General features: G+C 39.4%; 1 protein-coding gene across 1 annotated transcript in view; it reads left to right on the top strand.

The window, feature by feature from the left end:
- The window catches only part of LOC124779481 (protein 5NUC-like), an 89,533-nt gene extending 71,055 nt beyond the window's left edge, over positions 1 to 18,478 (top strand). The window contains exons 8-11 of the mRNA XM_047253714.1: positions 16,544 to 16,702; positions 17,216 to 17,425; positions 17,521 to 17,685; positions 18,369 to 18,478. Of these exons, the coding sequence (XP_047109670.1) occupies positions 16,544 to 16,702; positions 17,216 to 17,425; positions 17,521 to 17,685; positions 18,369 to 18,478 (644 nt within the window). The remainder of the gene's footprint in view (positions 1 to 16,543; positions 16,703 to 17,215; positions 17,426 to 17,520; positions 17,686 to 18,368) is intronic.
- The last annotated feature ends 1,548 nt before the right edge of the window (positions 18,479 to 20,026 follow it).

The raw sequence follows: 20,026 nt of genomic DNA, 5'->3' as shown, positions 1-20,026 counted from the left end.
AGCAGTAGCAATACACAACCAAAGATCCCTCTCCAAACCTGAGACATCTGTTCTTTTCTTCAGTGCCACACCAAATTCAGTCACACTACACTAGTCAAGGACTTCTTCCCATTCACCTCAAATGCTAATTGGAAATACCACTTCAACATTCAACCCCAACCTACAACCAACAGAGTGAATGTCAAATGCTGCCTAAATCAGTTCCAAGTCCAGTTCCAAAAGTCCCCCTTCTCTTCTACAGAACCACCCTCTTTGGACGTTCCAAGAATTCCTAACTTCCAGCATTGTCGCACAGCGTCCCTCAGAAACATCATCAAAACCTTGAACTTTACTCAAACCAAATACTAAGCTGTCCCTGACCTGAAGACAGACCACTCTACTATCATCCTCCCCTGCGGAAAAAGTCCCCACCACTGTGATATTTTACCATGAGAAGTAATTGACAGATGGGCTTTGACAACTCTTCAATGTCTCAGCATACAAAACTGTTCCTGACAACTCCATTCCTTCCATCCACACTGAGATGCAGAAAATCTTGAAAACCCTAGGCCCCTCATAAGGACTCACCACTATTTCTATATAATTCCTTATCCGTTCTGAAACATTCACCCTCATCTTCTACTTACTTTTGAAAACACACAAATAAAACCATCCTGGCCATAACATAATAGCCGGCTTCAGAGCTATCACTGAAATTGTGTCTGCCCTGTTACATGATAATCTCCAACATATCACACAGAGCCTCTCACCCTATATAAAAGACACCAACTGCTTTCTGGAATGTCACAAACCCATGCCCATCCTTCTCCCAGCTGGAACCTCTCTTCGTCACTATCCGTGTGACATCTGCGTAGACATCCCACACACCAGATTGCTTGTGGATAAGGCCGGTATTACACTATCAAATTTCTTTGTCAAAGATTTGATCAAAGATGTGATCCAATATTCCGTCCAACATATTTGACAAAGATCTTTGACGTAGCACTACAAGGGGTATTACACTGTCATCAAATTTTTTTGTCAAAGTTCAAGATGGCTGACAACAACTTGTTATTAACCGCAGCAGTTCTACGTACTCCAATTGCATTGTGTGCACATGCGGAAAAGAAGTGGGGGGGGGGGGGGGGGGGGGGAATGGAACCATACATATGAGGTTGACAGTCTTAAAAGTCCTGGGATTACAACTTGATAGTAAATTCAGTTGGGAGGAGCACACCACAGAACTGCAGAAAGGCCTTAACAAATCTGTATTTGCAATTCGAGTGTTAGCAGACATAGGCAACATAAAAATGAAAAAGCTTGCGTACTTTCATTCCATAATGTCATATGGGATAATATTTTGGGGTAAATCTTGAAGTCAAACAAAAGTTTTCAAGGTTCAAAAGCGTGTAATACGTATTATTTGTGGAGTAAATTCACGGACCTCCTGCAGAAACCTCTTCAAAGAACTGGGTATACTAACTACTGCCACTCAGTATATTTACTTCTTAATGAAATTTGTCGTAAATAATATATCTCTTTTTCCAACAAACAACTCAGTTCATACATACAATACCAGGAACAAAAATGATCTGCACAAGGACTTAAAAGCACTTACTTTAGTTCAAAAAGGGGTCCACTACTCAGGAACACTCATCTTCAATAATTTGTCAGGAAAGATAAAAAATTTAGTTAGAAATAAAGATCAGTTTAAAAGGAGCCTGAAATACTTACTACTGGCCAACTCCTACTCCATTGGCGAAATTTTTAATAGAAACAAATGATGTATTGTATATATTCATACTATTAGTATTGTTATTTCAACTTTAAAAAAAATCGACATGTTCCACATCCATGAGGATCTCCTCAGCACGGATCTATGGAACAAAAAACTAATCTAATCTGGGTGAAGCCGTGGGTTTTACGACGACATGATAAAAGCATTCAACAAAACTTGTTACGTGAGCTTACAGTGGAAGACGTCAAGTCGTACATCAATTACTTAAGAATGTATGAGCATACATTTCTGTATGTGCTCAATGAAGTGTATCCTCATATCACAAAGCACAATATTCACTTAAGAACTGCTACATCTTCAGAAGACAGGCTCACTATAACACTCCGATTCCTTGCTACTGGAGAGGGTTATGTTAGGTTAGGTCAGGTCAGGTCAGGTTACGTCTCCAATCTTCTTAATCTATTTTTGTATTCAGAGTGCCTCATGTTGTAAAGCGCCTCATCAGCTTCAGACATCTCTATTAATTTTGTAGTTGTCGGCACACACCAATTGTATTTACCGGCAATGGTTATAAAAACAATACAGACGACAGAACGTTGCAGCGATGCTAGTGCTCCATGTGGTAACATGTCACATTGCAGTGAACAGAAGACAAGCGGTTTCTTTGATCAAATATACAGCGAGGCCCTAGATTTGATCAAATATTGGACGACATTTGACAAAGTCCCTATTACACTATCAAATATCTTTGACAAAGATATTGGACAAAGATACTGGACAAAGAAATTTGATAGTGTAATACTGCCCTAATGGCTGAAAAGCTACCCTGTGGAGCCTCCCACAAATAAGGAGACAGGGCCAGTGGGGCTTTCCTTCTTGCTCGTGTTGCAGTCTCTCTTCTGTTGTGGTCAGGGCACTCACAGAGCAGAGTGAAGGGGTTGTTGGTGGTAATCAGTTTGCATGTTCCAAATATGCACTTGCTGTGTATCCCGGGAGGAGCCACACAGGGAGCAACTGACAGCACAAGTTGCAGTCAGCTCTTGATATTCACCCATGTTGGCATCAATGATGGTTGTTGCCTGAGTTCTGAGGCCCTTCTAAGTTCTTTCCAGAGATTGATGGATATGTTGAAGACACCTAACTTCACTTGTGAGATCTTACACAGGTGTCAATTTATAGCATCATTCTGAAGACAGATTAGGGTCCTTGGATCTGCAGGCAGTGGAGCATTTAAGCCAAAGGCTTAATTGGTTCTGTGATGCGCTCAGCTGCAGATATATACCTTGATTTAGCTACAGAGTGGAGAACTTCAAAGTTGCCCATAGCAAATGTGGAGCATAAGAATCAAAAAATATTAGTTGTTAACAGCCAGAATATTCACAGTAAGTTCTCAGAGCTCACATGTCTTTTAAGACAGCAGCTGGCCCACATAATATTAGGAATGAAAGTTGGTTGAGAAGATATAGAATGTTTATTGGGAAGACATGTTAGACTCTACATGAGAAGTGTCTAGAGAAACAGGCAGAAGCATTAGGTCTAGCGTGGGTCAGTGGACTAATACTGGGATCTTTCTACCAGTTATCAGATTATCACAACGATCACAAAGGCATTCAAAGGTAGTGTAAACTTAATAGCACAGAAATATCTTGAGCATATAATAATAGTAAGTGTTGATTCTAATCTGCCTAGTATTGATTAGGAAAACTATGCAAACATATAATGGTAAGGACAAAAAGTCTTGAAAAGCAATACTGAATCCATTGTCTGACAACTGACTAGAATAATTGGTTATACAGCTCACATGCAAAAGAGATATTTTAGACCTCCAGGCTATAAGCAGAAAGACTGAACTCAGGAAGAACTACTTGTGTGAAAAACAGCTCTATCTCTATTAATACAGGACATCTTGCAAATAGCAGATGCAGGTGAATAGATAGATTCCATCTTCCTAGATTTCCACAAGAATTTTGGCACTCTACCACACACCGATTATTAGCCAGTATGTGGTCATAAGGAATCTCTTTGCATATCTGTCATTAGCTGCATCAGTATTTGGCTAATAGACTGCTGTATGTTACGCTGTTGTGTTATTCAATCTCTATTTTGAGCAAGCAGCAAAGGAAACAAAGGAAAAATTCGGAGTAGGAATTAAAATCCATGGAGAAAAAATAAAAACTTTGAGGTTTGCTGATGACATTGTAATTCTGTCAGGGACAGCAAAGGACCTGGAAGAGCAGCTGAACAGAATGGACAGTGTGTTGAAAGGAGGATACAAGATGAACATCAAGAAAAGCAAAATGCGGATAATGGAATGTACTCGAATTAAATCAGATGAGGTTGAGGGAATTAGATTAGGAAATGAGATGCTTAAAGTAGTTGATGAGTTTTGCTATCTGGGGAGCAAAATAACTGATGATGTGGTTGAAGTAGAGAGGATATAAAATGTAGACTGGCAATGATAAGGAAAGTGTTTCTGAAGAAGAGAAATTTGTTAACATCAAGTATAGATTTAAGTGGCAGGAAGTAATTTCTGAAAGTATTTGTATGGAAGTGAAATGTGGATGATAAATAGTTTAGATAAGAAGAGAATAGAAGCTTTCGAAATGTGGTGCTACAGAAGAATGCTGAAGATTAGACGGGTAGATCACATAACTAATGAGGAGGTATTGAATAGAATTGGGGAGAAGAGAAATTTGTGGCACAACTTGACTAGAAGAAGGGATCGATTGGTAGGACATATTCTGAGGCAGCAAGGGATCACCAATTTAGTATCGGACGGCAGCATGGAGGGTAAAAATAATAGAAGGAGACCAAGAGATAAATACACTAAACAGATTCAGAAGGATGTAGGTTGCAGTAGGTACTGGGAGATGAAGAACCTTGCACAGGATAGAGTAGCATGGAGGGCTGCATTAAACCAGTCTCTGGACTGAAGACCACAACAACAACAACAACAACAACAACATGTTATACTGGATGGCAAATTTTCAGCAGTACTGAAAGCAACACAGGGTGTGACACAAGGAAATGTGGTAGGACCTCTAATTTTCTCAACATACATAAACCATTTGTCAAACGGGATCAGTTAACACTCACAGATTATTCGCTGACAGTGCTCTTACCTACAGGAGGGTTCACATGCACCTGTATTCATACTCTGCAAAACACTGTGAAGTGCACGGTAGTGCTTGCTGTAGTTCGTCAAACCCTGTCCTCATGGTCCCTATTGGAGTGACTCTTTGAGAGGTGAAGAGTATCTCTAAATTCTTCAGTTAATAGCATTTCTTGAAAATGTTTAAATAGGCTTTCACAGGCATTCAGTGTCAATCTTCAAGTGCCAGTTTAGATTTTTCAACATTTCTGTGATGGTCTCTGTGGAGTAAGTCCCAACACTACCTGTCACCTAGAACTGATTCCATGTCTGCAGCACATCAGTTTCACTTCAGTGCACACAATCAACAACATCATTGGTTGACAAACATGATGATGCAGACCTTATCATTTGTCACGACTGTCCTTTATGACATGATGGATATTTACTCTACTGTTCCACAGATGTTTCTAATGCAACCCTACTGGTGCATTACTTCCAGCTCAAATTCTGTACTCCATTTTAATGTGGTAGCACTCGTGGTAACTTTGTGTCTATTTACAACTAGCATCAGAGGTGAACCTCCAATTGCTACAGGGACAGTCACAATAGAAACATGTCTTCATGACATATCCGAGTGATGCAAAACTTTTGTTGATATGTGTACATTATGCATCCCTACCTAGGTTCAGAATTGTTTTATACTCTGGTGCAAAAGTTTATAACAGAAATCAGGGAGAAACTTGAAAATGACCAGATATTCAAAATCAAAATAAAAGAATTAGCTCATTAGTCACGCCTATAATTCATCAGAATATTTGGTCTCAGGGATGTAAATTCTGTGTTACTCTAATGTTTGTTATAAACAGATGTTGACTTTTCCAGTACTCAGACAGCTGATAGTGATCTGTGTGTTACTTTATTTGAAGTAGTAGATAAAAACAGTAGCTGAGTAACATAAGAGGAGGAGCAATGGCTTTTTTTATGTAGCTATTTTTCTACTCATATACATAATCATGATAAAGTAGTTTAAAAGTAATTCCCATAATTATCAATGTGAGTGGGTTATCTCTAGTTACTATTTGTTGCTAGTGTACTTTCCAGAAGCAGGTAGGCAGTGGCTCCCTCTACCTATGAATGTATAACTTCACATGTGACACATCCCAGACTGCTCTCTTTTATATGAGATTTATGGAACATGATGTGTAAATGAATGAAAAGCTACTCAGGGGCATACCCAGAAAAAGTCTAGGGAGGGCAGGTGATCCTCCTCCAACCTTCCATGTCCAGCCCCAGCCCCAGAAAATTGTGGTCTGCGTAAACAAAACTTGCATCCCACAGATATACAAGGCCATTCAGCATCAGTTTGAGGAAAGCCAAAATGTGAAATTGATATCGACTATTTGTTAGTATAGCCAGAACCATTTGTCATGAAATCTGAAAACTATTTTTTTATCCATTGCTAATCTCCTTGCAACTGAAAATGCCAGATGACTCTGGGTTCTAAAAAGGTGAGGTAAGAAAGCCACATAAATTATGGTACATATCCTTTAAATGTGCTGAATTAACTTTTATTCATCAATAAACACATACAATAAAATTTAGTAAAGGGTAACGTGATGAACATTGAACTTACAAGGTTACAGCAAAGATGAAACTGGATTGGTTGTGGCTTGAGGTGTGGGTGAGGTGTGTGGGACAGTCGAGGGTAAAATCCGAGACACTTTGACACATTCAACAGAGACCTTCAAGGCTGTGCAATTGCATAGAATTTCTATCATGTGATCCTCTCTACACAACAGTGGGAAAGGACCAGGGTATGGCAGCTGTAAAGGGCTCTGCCTGAGTCAGTATGCAGCATTATGTGTACATAGCTGTGCAAGTCTTTGTGCACAAATGTGTGATAGTCACCATGGTGAGAAGCTGGCAGGCTGTGGATATTGGTTCAGCAGTACTTTAACAGCAGAAGCTCTGCCATGGCAGGCAGTGGTGCTAGCACTAAGTAGTCCACCGGAAAGTATAGACACTCAGCATTTACCGTGTTGGCCGTAAATGCATCAATGTCACATTTGAACACTGTTTGGAGGCCTAAGAGAACCGAGGGATGTGGCTCGGTCCATTTCCTTGGTGACACTTTAGTGATGCCTTTAAGGTGCTGTGCCACTACTGTATCTACATCTACATCTACATCCATACTCCGCAAGCCACCTGACGGTGTGTGGCGGAGGGTACCCTGAGTACCTCTATCAGTTCTCTCTTCTATTCCAGTCTCGTATTGTTCGTGGAAAGAAGGATTGTCGGTATGCTTCTGTGTGGGCTCTAATCTCTCTGATTTTATCCTCATGGTCTCTTCGCGAGATATACGTAGGAGGGAGCAATATACTGCTTGACTCTTCGGTGAAGGTATGTTCTCGAAACTTTAACAAAAGCCCGTACCGAGCTACTGAGTGTCTCTCCTGGAGAGTCTTCCACTGGAGTTTGTTTATCATCTCCGTAATGCTTTCGCGATTACTAAATGATCCTGTAACGAAGCGCGCTGCTCTCCGTTGGATCTTCTCTATCTCTTCTATCAACCCTATATGGTACAGATCCCACATTGCTGAGCAGTATTCAAGCAGTGGGCGAACAAGCATACTGTAACCTACTTCATAACACTACTAGTGGGGTGATAGCTAGTTGTGTGGTGTTACTAAAACATGCATAGTTTGACTAGCTCCTTGAATGGTTGTAGTTTGGAGCAATCACCCGAAACACACAAAACACATACAAATAAATGTTTTGCAGTAGTTTTAGCTGAGCTAAGATGTCAGTAATAGAGTTGCCTCCATCTATCTTGTATGTTTGTCTATGGCGGTGGACAAGTATCTGTGTCAATCTGACACTGGAAGAGTGCCAACCAGTTTGATGTGAACATAGGTGCATCTAGCTGGTGCACCCTATAATTTAGTGATGCCAATGTGTACTTGATGCTTTACTCTGTTGTCATGGGACACAGGAACGTGCCCACAAATGTGTGTCCTTTTTTACAGAGAGCCACACAAAGCAGTCTGTAAGCAACCTGATTGTAGTCTTGTCCCCTGGTGGAGATAGGCTGTGGATGCTATTGAAGGCTGTCTCACATAATTTCTGAAAAATGTGTGGGTGTGGTTCATTCTAGGAGAGCTCACACCACAGCTTTAACTTTGAGCTTGTCACAGGAATCTGACTGAGGTGTAGTCCTGTGGAGAAATCCTTAACTGTGATTGTAGCTGTGGATCTGTGCCCATCTCTGCGGTAAGTTCACTCTAGCCTATAGTCTGCATCATGCCACAGTTACGAGGGAAGCAGTCCGCCAATAAATTTTTGGCACCTTTTCATGGCAGATGTCGACTTTAAGTTGATTTATGAACCCATTATGTTGGAACTGTCTGGTTGAGCACTTCTCATTAACATTCTTGAACATGAAGGTAACTATTTTCTGGTCAGCAAAAAATAATTGTTGGTCGAGCTTTGATTTGAGACCAAACGTATCTGACTGTGTCGTAAACTGTGAACAGCTCTCTATCATGTACACTCCACTTTTGTCAGGCTGCTTGCAACATTTTGGAGTAAAGTTTGAATAGTTGCCAATGTTGGTCAACCTGTTGGTGGAGTGCTGTGCCAGTTCCTAACTGAATCACACTGATAATCATAGTCATGTGAATGTGAGACACAGGACAGGTGAGAAGCACTGCTAATTTATGCTCACCTGGAGATTGCAGAATGCCTTTTCCATCCGGGTGTCCACTTAACAGGTCACCATCATATGGTGTCACAGCCTGTGAGCACATCCGTGAGAGGTGTCTGTACAGCTGCCATTACCTGAAAGCACCTCTGTTGCTGATAATCTGTTGGTTTTGAGCAGGATTTTTAGTGTTGCAGTCTTCTCTTTCAATGGGCGCATGTCATTGGCCAAAATGGTTTGGCCAAGGAAAGTGACTTGAGCGTTTCCAGTGGTGCATTTGTCCTCATTCAGAATTATTCCATGGTCAAACACTACCACATTTCACACACATTAAAAGAATTTTTGGTGGCCAGCTCCTTCTATTCCCTCCATGAGTTTCTCAACAAGTGCAGTATACCATTTTAACGAAAATTTATTATACTTTAATTTTTGACAATACCGTACTTGGTTTTAACAGCCAAGTAACTACCTACTGTGTGAATGATGGATGTATGGAAAGCAGATGTAAGTCTTAAGTCTGTAAATAGTGGAAGTTTAATTTTAAATCTTGTACATAATCTGACTGTTCTTAACTGAGGATCACTGAAATGAATAATTTACTTTAATTTTTGACAATACTTGGTTGTAATAGCCAAGAAACTAGCAAATGTCTGAATGATGGATTTAATGAAAGCAGATGTAAGGATTAAACCTGTAAATATTAGAAGTTTAAATTTAATTCATGTACATAATTGTACTGTTTATTGACTGAGGATCATTAAAATTAATGAATCTCAAGTTTTTCTAATTACATTTTTGTAATGTGTTTATATGACGTTTTCCACACCCAGGAGGATTCCCTCTTTTATGGGTCTAAGGAATGAATAATTAATCTAATCTAAAAATTTAATCTCATGCTGTTCATGTACTTTATTGTCAATAGAGAACACCAAAATGTCACCCAAGTAAGCAAAAGAAAATGGAAGTCCTTTCAATACGTCATCCTGTTGATGTAGTATTTTTAAGGGCTAAAAGCATGAATAAAAATTCAAATAAACAAATGATGCGATCACCACAGCCTTCTGGATGCCTCTCACCACCAATGGTATTTGGTTATCTGCTGAAAACCTTTGCACCACCTAAGGTGCACATGAAGTTCTGTACGTTGGACAACAGGCTCCTGTCTGCGATTGCTCTTGTATTTAAAGAATAGTAATCGGGACATGGTCTCCATGATCTGCCTTCCTTGCAGAAGAGATGTAGGGGGTTGATGACAATGGGCTGTCAGGCCCACAGATGATCCCAAGCTGAAACACCTCCTCAAAAGTTTCCATTGTTTCCATTTGCTGTTGAAGTGCAGTTCTGCATGCACATAATGAGATGGGTTATCTTGCTGTGGTGCAGGTGTGATGCACTGTATTATGCTTGATGACACTGTGGTGAGCCTGCATCTGTAACTTGCTTGATGATTTTATTGCACAGCTCTCAGGTGTCCTCTTTGTAGGAGCATTTCCGCATTTCAAATAGGCAATTACAGTCTTGGCCATCACTAACTCGGTTTCCATGTCAGATAATTTTGCTTTCATGTCCTGGTTTTCATTGCAAATATCTTCTTTGTGTTGTATTACATGACCACACCTTGCTGTCGCAACACGTGGCTCAGCTAGTAAATCAAAGCACTCGATTGTCAGTTGTGTGGGGTTTTTAATATTGCATGCTGAAGAAGCTGTGATGTGCTTGTCATAGGCATAGACATGTCAACTCTCTGTAATGCACTGTAAGCAGGGAGACTTCTGGCCCCTTATACTGCACTGTTCTCACTTCTGTCCAGCAAGTATGTTGTCTGCAGATCACTGTTAGTGCAAAGTGTGTGACAAAGTCAGCGGCCAAAATAAGTAACATCAGCAACTACAAATGATCAACTGAAAGGGTTGGAGAGACCGACATTGAAGGTGAGCACTTTGTGGCCATAGGTGCTGATTGCAGAGTTGTCAACTGCTTTAAAACCATGCCTGAATATGTTTGTTGCCTGGTGCATAGCTGGCAGGCAGTGTACCAAAGTCAGAGTACATCTCTCGTGCCTGTATGCCTGTCTGATACGTAAAGACCTTTAGATGCATTAGTATGTAAATGTGGAGATAGCTTGTTGAGGGTAGTGTGTACACGCTGAACTGCTACAGTGTACATACTGGTCATTGTGGTTCAGACTGTCTCTGAATGTTTATTGACATTCCATGCATATCTTATTGTACTGTTGGCACTTTCTGTCTGATGTGCAGACTGTTGTGCCTAGATCAGATTGCAGTTGCCATTTGGACAACTGCACGGTGAGGTACACTTTACAGCACTTTGGCAGAAATGTCTGTGGCACCAGCTACCCCCTGGATGTTCTTCCCCTGTCACCGTAGTCCTTGTGATGGTGACACCAGGTTACACTGGGCCTGTGGTAGACTGTTGGTACCCCACTGTTACTGCTGCGTCTGCACCTGTGCTGCCAGCACCACTATTGTGGTTCGTAATCTTCATACATCCTCAGAAGCACTTGCAGGTTTGGTGACAGCCCGGGTTCGGTCAGGAAGCCCGCCAATGCTGCCACAGCCACTGTTGCAGGAAACTTTGAGCATTGTACAGAACCTATCAATGACTTATAGCCATTTGTTGGGTGGTTTATTGTCTTATTCTGCCAGTGCTTTTTGTACTTGTGCCAGTAGTAGTTGCTGCCAAATGTGTAGCAACACAATGTTGGACACTGTGGAGCTGTATATATATATATATATATATATATATCTAAAAAGAAAGATGATGAAACTTACCAAACAAAAGCGCTGGCAGTTCGATAGACACACAAACAAACACAAACATACACACAAAATTCTAGCTTTCGCAACCAATGGTTGCCTCGTCAGGAAAGAGGGAAGGAGAAGGAAAGACAAAAGGATATGGGCTTTAAGGGAGAGGGTAAGGAGTCATTCCAATCCCGGGAGCGGAAAGACTTACCTTAGGGGGAAAAAAAGGACAGGTATACACTCGCACACACACACATATCCATCCACACATACACAGACACAAGCAGACATTTGTAAAGGCAAAGAGTTTGGGCAGAGATGTCAGTCGGGGCGGATGTACAGAGGCAAAGATGAAGTTGAAAGACAGGTGAGGTATGAGGGGCGGCAAATTGAAATTAGAAATTAGAAATTAGCGGAGATTGAGGCCTGGCGGATAGCGAGAAGAAAGGATATGCTCAAGGGCAAGTTCCCATCTCCGGAGTTCTGACAGGTTGGTGTTAGTGGGAAGTATCCAGATAACCCGGACGGTGTAACACTGTGCCAAGATGTGCTGGCCGTGCACCAAGGCATGTTTAGCCACAGGGTGATCCTCATTACCAACAAACACTGTCTGCCTGTGTCCATTCATGCGAATGGACAGTTTGTTGCTGGTCATTCCCACATAGAACGCTTCACAGTGTAGGCAGGTCAGTTGGTAAATCACGTGGGTGCTTTCACACGTGGCTCTGCCTTTGATCGTGTACACCTTCCGGGTTACAGGACTGGAATAGGTGGTGGTGGGAGGGTGCATGGGACAGGTTTTACACCGGGGGCGGTTACAGGGGTAGGAGCCAGAGGGTAGGGAAGGTGGTTTGGGGATTTCATAGGGATGAACTAAGAGGTTGCGAAGGTTAGGTGGACGGCGGAAAGACACTCTTGGTGGAGTGGGGAGGATTTCATGAAGGATGGATCTCATTTCAGGGCAGGATTTGAGGAAGTCGTATCCCTGCTGGAGAGCCACATTCAGAATCTGATCCAGTCCCGGAAAGTATCCTGTCACAAGTGGGGCACTTTTGGGGTTCTTCTGTGGAAGGTTCCGGGTTTGAGGAGATGAGGATGTGGCTCTGGTTATTTGCTTCTGTACCAGGTCGGGAGGGTAGTTAATCTGCCCAAACTCTTTGTCTTTAAATATGTCTGCTTGTGTCTGTATATGTGTGGATGGATATGTGTGTGTGTGCAAGTGTATACCCTTCCTTTTTTCCCCCTAAGGTAAGTCTTTCCGCTCCCGGGATTGGAATGAGTCCTTACCCTCTCCCTTAAAACCCACATCCTTTCGTCTTTCCCTCTCCTTCCCTCTTTCCTGATATATATCACTGGAACTCTGATGGGGTTCTTTTATCACTTTCCCTTCTTATATCACCTGCCTGATTTTGAGGTTGGTGGATTCTGTATAGCAAACAATCAACATACTTTTAGCTTTTTGTAAGCTCAATGTCGTGGAGCATGCACAATAATGTCCAAACCCAATGCTATAGTTTGGTGTTCCAGATTATTAATCACTAGAGCAAATGTTTTGTTGTTGTTGGTCATTACTGTAGACAAAATATGTTTTCCATTACTGCAGTCCAAGTTTGTGGTTGGATGGGCATAAATGATGGAGCCTGTAATTGAAAGAGTGGTGCAGATGAACTGGGGAGCAGAGCCTGTAATTGCAGGCATGTTCCAGATGAAATGGATCCATTGGATGAATAGTTTGTTGCTCCAAGCTGTGGTCACACATGGACGATGTCACCAGTACCATTAAAGTTCTTGAGGCTGATGTAACCACATGCTCAATTTTTGCAGGAAAATTCACTGCACCACGGTTTGGAACTGGCCAGGTCACCTGCATTTGTGATTCTGTTATAGAGTTCATCATTACATGTGGTCATGACATGGAAGAATTTACATGGACCGACAGAGTTTTAAAGTTCGGTTTTACATTGCCTTCCACTTTTGCAGTAGCGTTCACTGCACTGTGGTACGAAGCTGGCCATGTTGCCTGCATTTGTGGGCTCATTACAGAATTAGTGCTGTTTTCATTACACTGCACAGGGTTCATATTCTGTGGTGATGGGAGATTAAGTTCCAAAACTTGTATGTCACTGCAGAGTTGATTGATGTTGTCATTGGTGGTGAGGGATAGCTTGTTGTCATCCGCCATCATCTGAGTTTGTATTTCACTGTTTGTCAAGGACACTGGTCACAGAAAGATATGAACGTTATTAAGGGTCGGCAATTATGTAGCGAGATAGGCAACACACGTAAATTATGGTATGTATCCCTTAACGGTGCAGAATTAACTTTTATTCATCAATGAAAGCATACAATAACATTCAGTAAAGAATAAAGCGAACTGCACTGAATTTACGAGGCCACGGCAAAGATCAGAAATGCGTGTCATGTGTGCATATCAATAGTCTCACAGCACACAAACACAAAATACATTACTGTTGCAAGTGTTCCATTGTGCTATGTTCTCAGTTCAGTATGTTTTTTCTTGTGTTACCCACCAATATAAAAAACTACTAAAATTGTGAATACAGAAACCACAGCATGAATTGGACAGATTGCTACTCACCATACAGAGGAGGCACTGAGTGGCAGAGGAGCACATTTAAAAGTAGACTGTTGAAAAAATTAGCTTTCAAAGTCTTTATTAGATGACAGACAAACACATATGCCCAACTCACACACATGCATGACCACTGTCATCTTTGTGTGTTGTGACCTGCAACATAATTAGTTGCTCCAGCACTTCCATGGCAATGATTCTGTCAGCTTTACTACGCTTAAAATTCTTATGAATACCTTTTATTCATTTTCATGGAGATGGGAGATTGATTAGTTGAAGAGAGAGGGCATCTAAGGCCAAATAATGTAACAGACATACAACGTTTATCTTTCATGTATTTTTTGAGACACATACCATCCTAACACTGCATTAAGTCACATCAATATGATCACATCTATGTTTGCCATCAACGTTCAATAACCACTCACAAGTGGCAACACTGGATATGCTGTAATGCAGAAACTCTAACATAGCCACCTTGTGATTAATTAATTAAACTCCATGCTTACAGAAACTGATTAACGTAATAACAAGTTGCTGTCAATTTAAGTAAACTTTAGAAGGCTGACTGCTTAGATCTTATAACAGAAATCTCCAGCATGTTGTAGAAACTGTACATTGGGGTGCTTAATCCATTTCCAGATAGTCCTGAGAACTCAACATGTGATGATCTGATGTTTTAAATAAAAGTAAACTCCAGCGAACCTTCCTTTTGACAGCCTATATTTTCTCAAACAATGTAATTACACAGACCTCCCATTACAGATCAACGACAACCCATAACTTGTTTTTTATTTAACATGCAGCACTGCTTATATACTTGCTTGACAGTACATGCTCTTTTGGTGTTATTGTTTACAAAATAGATCTATCAAATTACAGTTAGCAGTTTAGAAGGCTACAAAATATTCTGTTATCACAATTCTGAAGTAAACAAATGTTTACTTATAATGAATATAGTTTCAAGTATTGGATTTTAGGTTTTGAGACAAAAATAAAATGATGAAATGTGGTTAACAATGCTTGACACAAAATTACAGATACCTTATTAATTACTGAATAACCTTTTGTGCTAACATAAATAGGAGAACTTTACAGACTGTGGAATTAGATTACAAGCTTCACATGTTATACAAAAACTTTGTTTTGTCAGAATCTCCAAAACATCATTTATTTATGTCTGAAAGTTCTAGAAGGTGTAATTACAAAATTAATTACAGGAATTCTGAGTCTGGCATCTTTAATAACATGATTCTCTAAGATCCTACACGAATTTTATCACATCTGATGTCATGAAACATTTTGAATTATTAATTTGGCCTTACATGAAATAATCAAATTTTAGTGATTAATTTGCTAATTAGTTACAAGCTGGAATTTGATACTGACATTATCATGAGATCTTCACTTATTGTTTTCAAAAGTTACATAATTAGTTTTCTCATACCCATTATCAAATTGCTGATTCAGAAATAATGCATTACTGATAATTACAGATTATGGCAAATCACTTTTACCTTGTAGGCTGATAAGCAAAATTGATATGCTACATCATGTACATAATGTATTTATTAGCATATGAAGATAAATTATGAAGCAAAAGATATTTCATTACATACTATGTAATGTGTAATGTGGATTGGGTGGTACACTGAGTAACTGTCTTGTGTGGTACTGAACAGTTCATAAAGAGTCCCTCACTAAGTCCTATTACAAAACTGAGTGATTGATATAATGCCCAAAAAGGCCTGATCATCGCCTTTCAGCCCAAGGGTAGAAGCAGTTCCAAAATGGCTAAGTTTGTTAAGTGTTCATGTGCCTCTAAGGTTAAAGTATACCGTCTAAGGCAAAATGGCACTATCCAAAACCAGCAGCACGGCGACTGCGAGAAACTGACTGCCCAGATGTGTCAAGGGGCTACCACAGTGTCTCCTCAATGACCGTGCAGTGAATGTTATTGCTTATGGGCCTCCACAGCAGCTACCTAGTTCATGCATCCATGCTGACTGCTGTTCATCAGTGATATGCTCCATCAGACCGATGGCTGTTGGCAGGCGTGGCATGAAATGTCTGAAAGCAAATGCCCTGCTCATGTTATGGCCTGGGAAATGTTCTCATGGCATTCCCTGCGTGATCTCATCATTCTGCAAGGCACAGTGGATCAACACAAGTATGCACCTGTCCTTGGGGACTATGTACACCCCAAAATTCAGTTTGTTTTTCCTCAGCCGGATGGCACCTATGAGCAGGACAATGCAATGTGTTACACAGCTCACAGTTTACGTGTGTGGTTTGAAGACCACAAGGGTGAGTTTACAGTACACCCCTCGCCACCAAACTCCCTGGATTTAAACCCAATTGAGAATCTGTGGGACAACTTTGACGGGGTTGTTCGTGCCATGGATCCTCAGCCGAGAAACCTAGCACAGCTGGCCATGGCAATGGAGTCCACATGGCTCCACATCCCTGTTGCCTTTAAGTGTTCCGTGCTGCAAAAGCTGGATATTCAGGCTTCCGACATGTGGTCACCATTAATGTAACTGGACAGTGTAAATATCTGTTACATATTCTTACATGGACCGAATATTATTGGATCAAGTATATTTATCTCATTGACATCTTTAATGTTTACAATGATATCTTTTAGTAGTAATAAACATTTGCATGATTTCAGGTAATATCAGTGTGGCTGATATATATGGGATCTTTGAGAATGATTCTTACATTTATTCTGTAACGCTGAATGGGCAACAACTGAAAGAAATGTTTGAAGAGGCAGTGTCTGATTATAGGTCACCCTCTGAACCGATGAAAAATTTCCTGCAAGTATCTAGTAAGTAATATTCCCAGGTAATTCATACTGAAAGATTTTTCAAACCTGTAACAGGGTCACTTTAACTAACTAGAATTAAATACTGATACAGGCATAAGGCATACATATTTGTGATTCATTCATGTATTACTTTTTAAGTGGCTCTTCTATTTTATAATGTAGACTGTTTCCTGCAAAACAGCCGCCTGGGGTGGCCAAGTGGTTCTAGGTGCTACAGTCTGGAACCGCGCGACCGCTATGGTCGCAGGTTCAAATCCTGCCTCGGGCATGGATGTGTGTGAAGTCCTTAGGTTAGTTAGGTTTAAGTAGTTCTAAGTTCTAGGGGACTGATGACCTCAGAAGTTAAGTCCCATAGTGCTCAGAGCCATTTGAACCTGCAGAACACTATACGTCAGATTACAGTTTACTATGATGCCCTTACTTTGGGCCTAATTAATTTTGCCTTTTATTTTAATCATTGCATTAATGCATTATTAGCACAGTAATTAATTCTCCTTCTTGTTAATATTTCAGATTATCTTCATGCAACTTACAACCTGCAAAATAAAGCAGGGGAAAGAGTGAAACAAATACAAATATTTAATATCAGTGACCCTAGAGGATTCAACACTGTGAATTTTAATGATGCAACAATTAGTTATAATGTAGCACTTCCAAAATTTGTTCTGGAAGGAAATCACTTCTCATTTGTTAAGAGTGAATCTTTGAATCCTAAATTTTATAGTGAGTATCAATTCTGATTTTAGTTTGAAACATTTGAAGAGTACTTTTGTATTGAAAACTGTATTTCATTAGTTAAATACACAACTTCTCTGCAGAGTTTACATTCCTGGATAGTTTGACTGACTACATTTCGTGGAAAGGTTCACTTCAAAGCAGTGCTATACCTGTTATTCCAACAGTTGGTGAGAGAATTAAATTTTATAAAGGAACAAGCAATTCTGGAGAAACCTGCTATAACAATACAGGAGAGGTTGTAATAAGTAAGTAATTCTGTTAAGTTTTCATTCAACTTTTATTTAGTTAATTCATATGTGAAATTATATAGTTATAGAAAAAGAAGGAAGGAAGGAAGGAAGATCAGTGTTTAATATAATGTTGATGAGTCAGAAAGGATGTCAGAGATTTAGCATGAGATTGGATTGAGGAAAATATGGGGAAGGAAATTGGTTGAATCCTCCTCAAAAGATCCATCATGGCATTTGTCTTAAACAAGATGGAAACTATGGGAAACCTAAATCTGAATGGATAAGATGTAATTTGAAACACCATTCTCTGGAATGTGAGAGGCAAATAAATCATAATGAAGTACTTGGTAGCAGTAATAATTTTTTGGTAATCATATTTGATATTCTCTTATTCTGAGGTCAGTTTTATTTGTAATGGAATGCATTTAGTATCTTCCACCTGCTGGGATAAAACTTCAGTGTTGTATACTGCATTCCGTTTTTGCTGTAGCTCCTGATATTTATATGGGTAATTCAAGATAGTACCACTGCCATAGATTATGTATTCATACAATGTGATGTTAAGTGATGCAATAGAAAACTCAACATCGGTGCAAATTAAGCATATTTTAAGTTCTAATTTTACTTTTATCATAAAAGAATCATGCTATTTATTTAAAACTGTGAACATCTTGAAGGACCATGTTCTCATTTTCCAGTTACTCTGGTAATAATTGTGGTAATAGCTGGTGCAGGATTTGCTGGCTGGAAGTTCCTGTACCCTAAATATAGAGCAAGGCGAGGATCAAGGATAGCACTGATTATGTGATCCTGGAAAAAAATTACAGTGTGGCTATAATGAAGACAAAAGACTGTTATGACCATATACAAAAGAAAGTACCTGATGGTTTTTAATCATTTTAAAGATATAAAGCAGAGCCTTGATTAGATTATACTAATATCACTTTATTGGAATATAAAACATTGTTTAAATTTATGTTTACATTTATCAGTTATAGCAAAGATAGCCTTATCACAAAACTATGTGAAAACTATACATTTTGTTGGACAAATATGAACACACACACACACACACACACACACACACACACACACACACACACACGAGAGAGAGAGAGAGAGAGAGAGAGAGAGAGATCATTTGACTTAAGGAATATTAGATTTTTTTCAGCGAGCTAGTACGTCCTCACTTTGAGACTGCCTTGTGAATAAATTTATAAAACCAAACAAATGCATACTGATAGCAATCCTTTTGCATCTCCCTGTTTGAGAAGTAACTCAATATGTCACACATGTTTTCAAGTGTGATACTGTTGACTGATTATTTTGTCTGTCTAGTAGTATGTCGAATGTACCTCTATTGTCTGTTGACATGTATCTCTATTCACAAACATATTTATTCCACAGACAAAATGCAGTTGCAAAATCAAGAAACTTTTGCCAATATTACTTTGCCAGTATCTAACAAAAAATGTTGTTATTGTGAACTGTTATCTCAGTTATTGTAAATAATCCTGTATTTCATTCAATACACTTTTTACACTGCTGTTGTATTCTGATCTTGGCTTCTCATTTACTTGTAATAAGTTTCTCTTCAAATGACAGTATTTCTGCCCAGAGCTGTATGTTTTTATGTGGAAACTAACCCACTGGTTTATTTATCACTGTTATGATGTATATGACAGATATTATTATTATTTTTTTAAATTTATTTCATGTTCCGTAGATCTTGTATTGTGAGCACATCACATGAGATGTGGAACGGGTCAAACATACAAAACAACAAACATACAAAAAGATATATAAGATGTTCTACATAACTGCATATAGTTAATACAAAGTTTAGAGGAAAAACAGATATTGTACATATAACAGCAGATTTCTTTGAATGTTAATACAAAATTTCATGTTTTAATTTGGAGAAAAATTGCAAGCACATTTCTTTGTTAACAAGATGGATAATTCTATCTAAATGCTATTTCCCTTTTTGCATCATAAAACTCTTCTAATGTATAAACAGACATATTTAACAAATATTCTTTTAGTTTTGCTTTAAAAAGAGTTTCATTTTCTCTTAAACATTTTATCTGGTCAGGGAGATGGTTAAAAATTTTTGTTCCTGACCATTTGACTCCTCTCTGAACAACTGTCAGGTTCTTAAGTTCACAATGAGGATTTTCTTTCCCTCTTGTATTATATTTGTGATAGTTCTTATTAGATGGAAATTGTGCAGGGTTCTTAATTACAAAACACATCAGCGAATATATGTACTGGGATACAGCGGTCATTATTTGCAGCTTTTTGAAAAGGTTATGGCATGATGTCCTAGGGGGGTACTCTGCACATAATTCTAATA

The sequence above is a fragment of the Schistocerca piceifrons genome, chromosome 1 (assembly GCF_021461385.2).
Source record: "Schistocerca piceifrons isolate TAMUIC-IGC-003096 chromosome 1, iqSchPice1.1, whole genome shotgun sequence".
NCBI lineage: Eukaryota > Metazoa > Arthropoda > Insecta > Orthoptera > Acrididae > Schistocerca > Schistocerca piceifrons.
The sequence above is the reverse complement of the archived record's forward strand: the minus strand, read 5'-3'. Positions and strand labels throughout refer to the sequence as shown.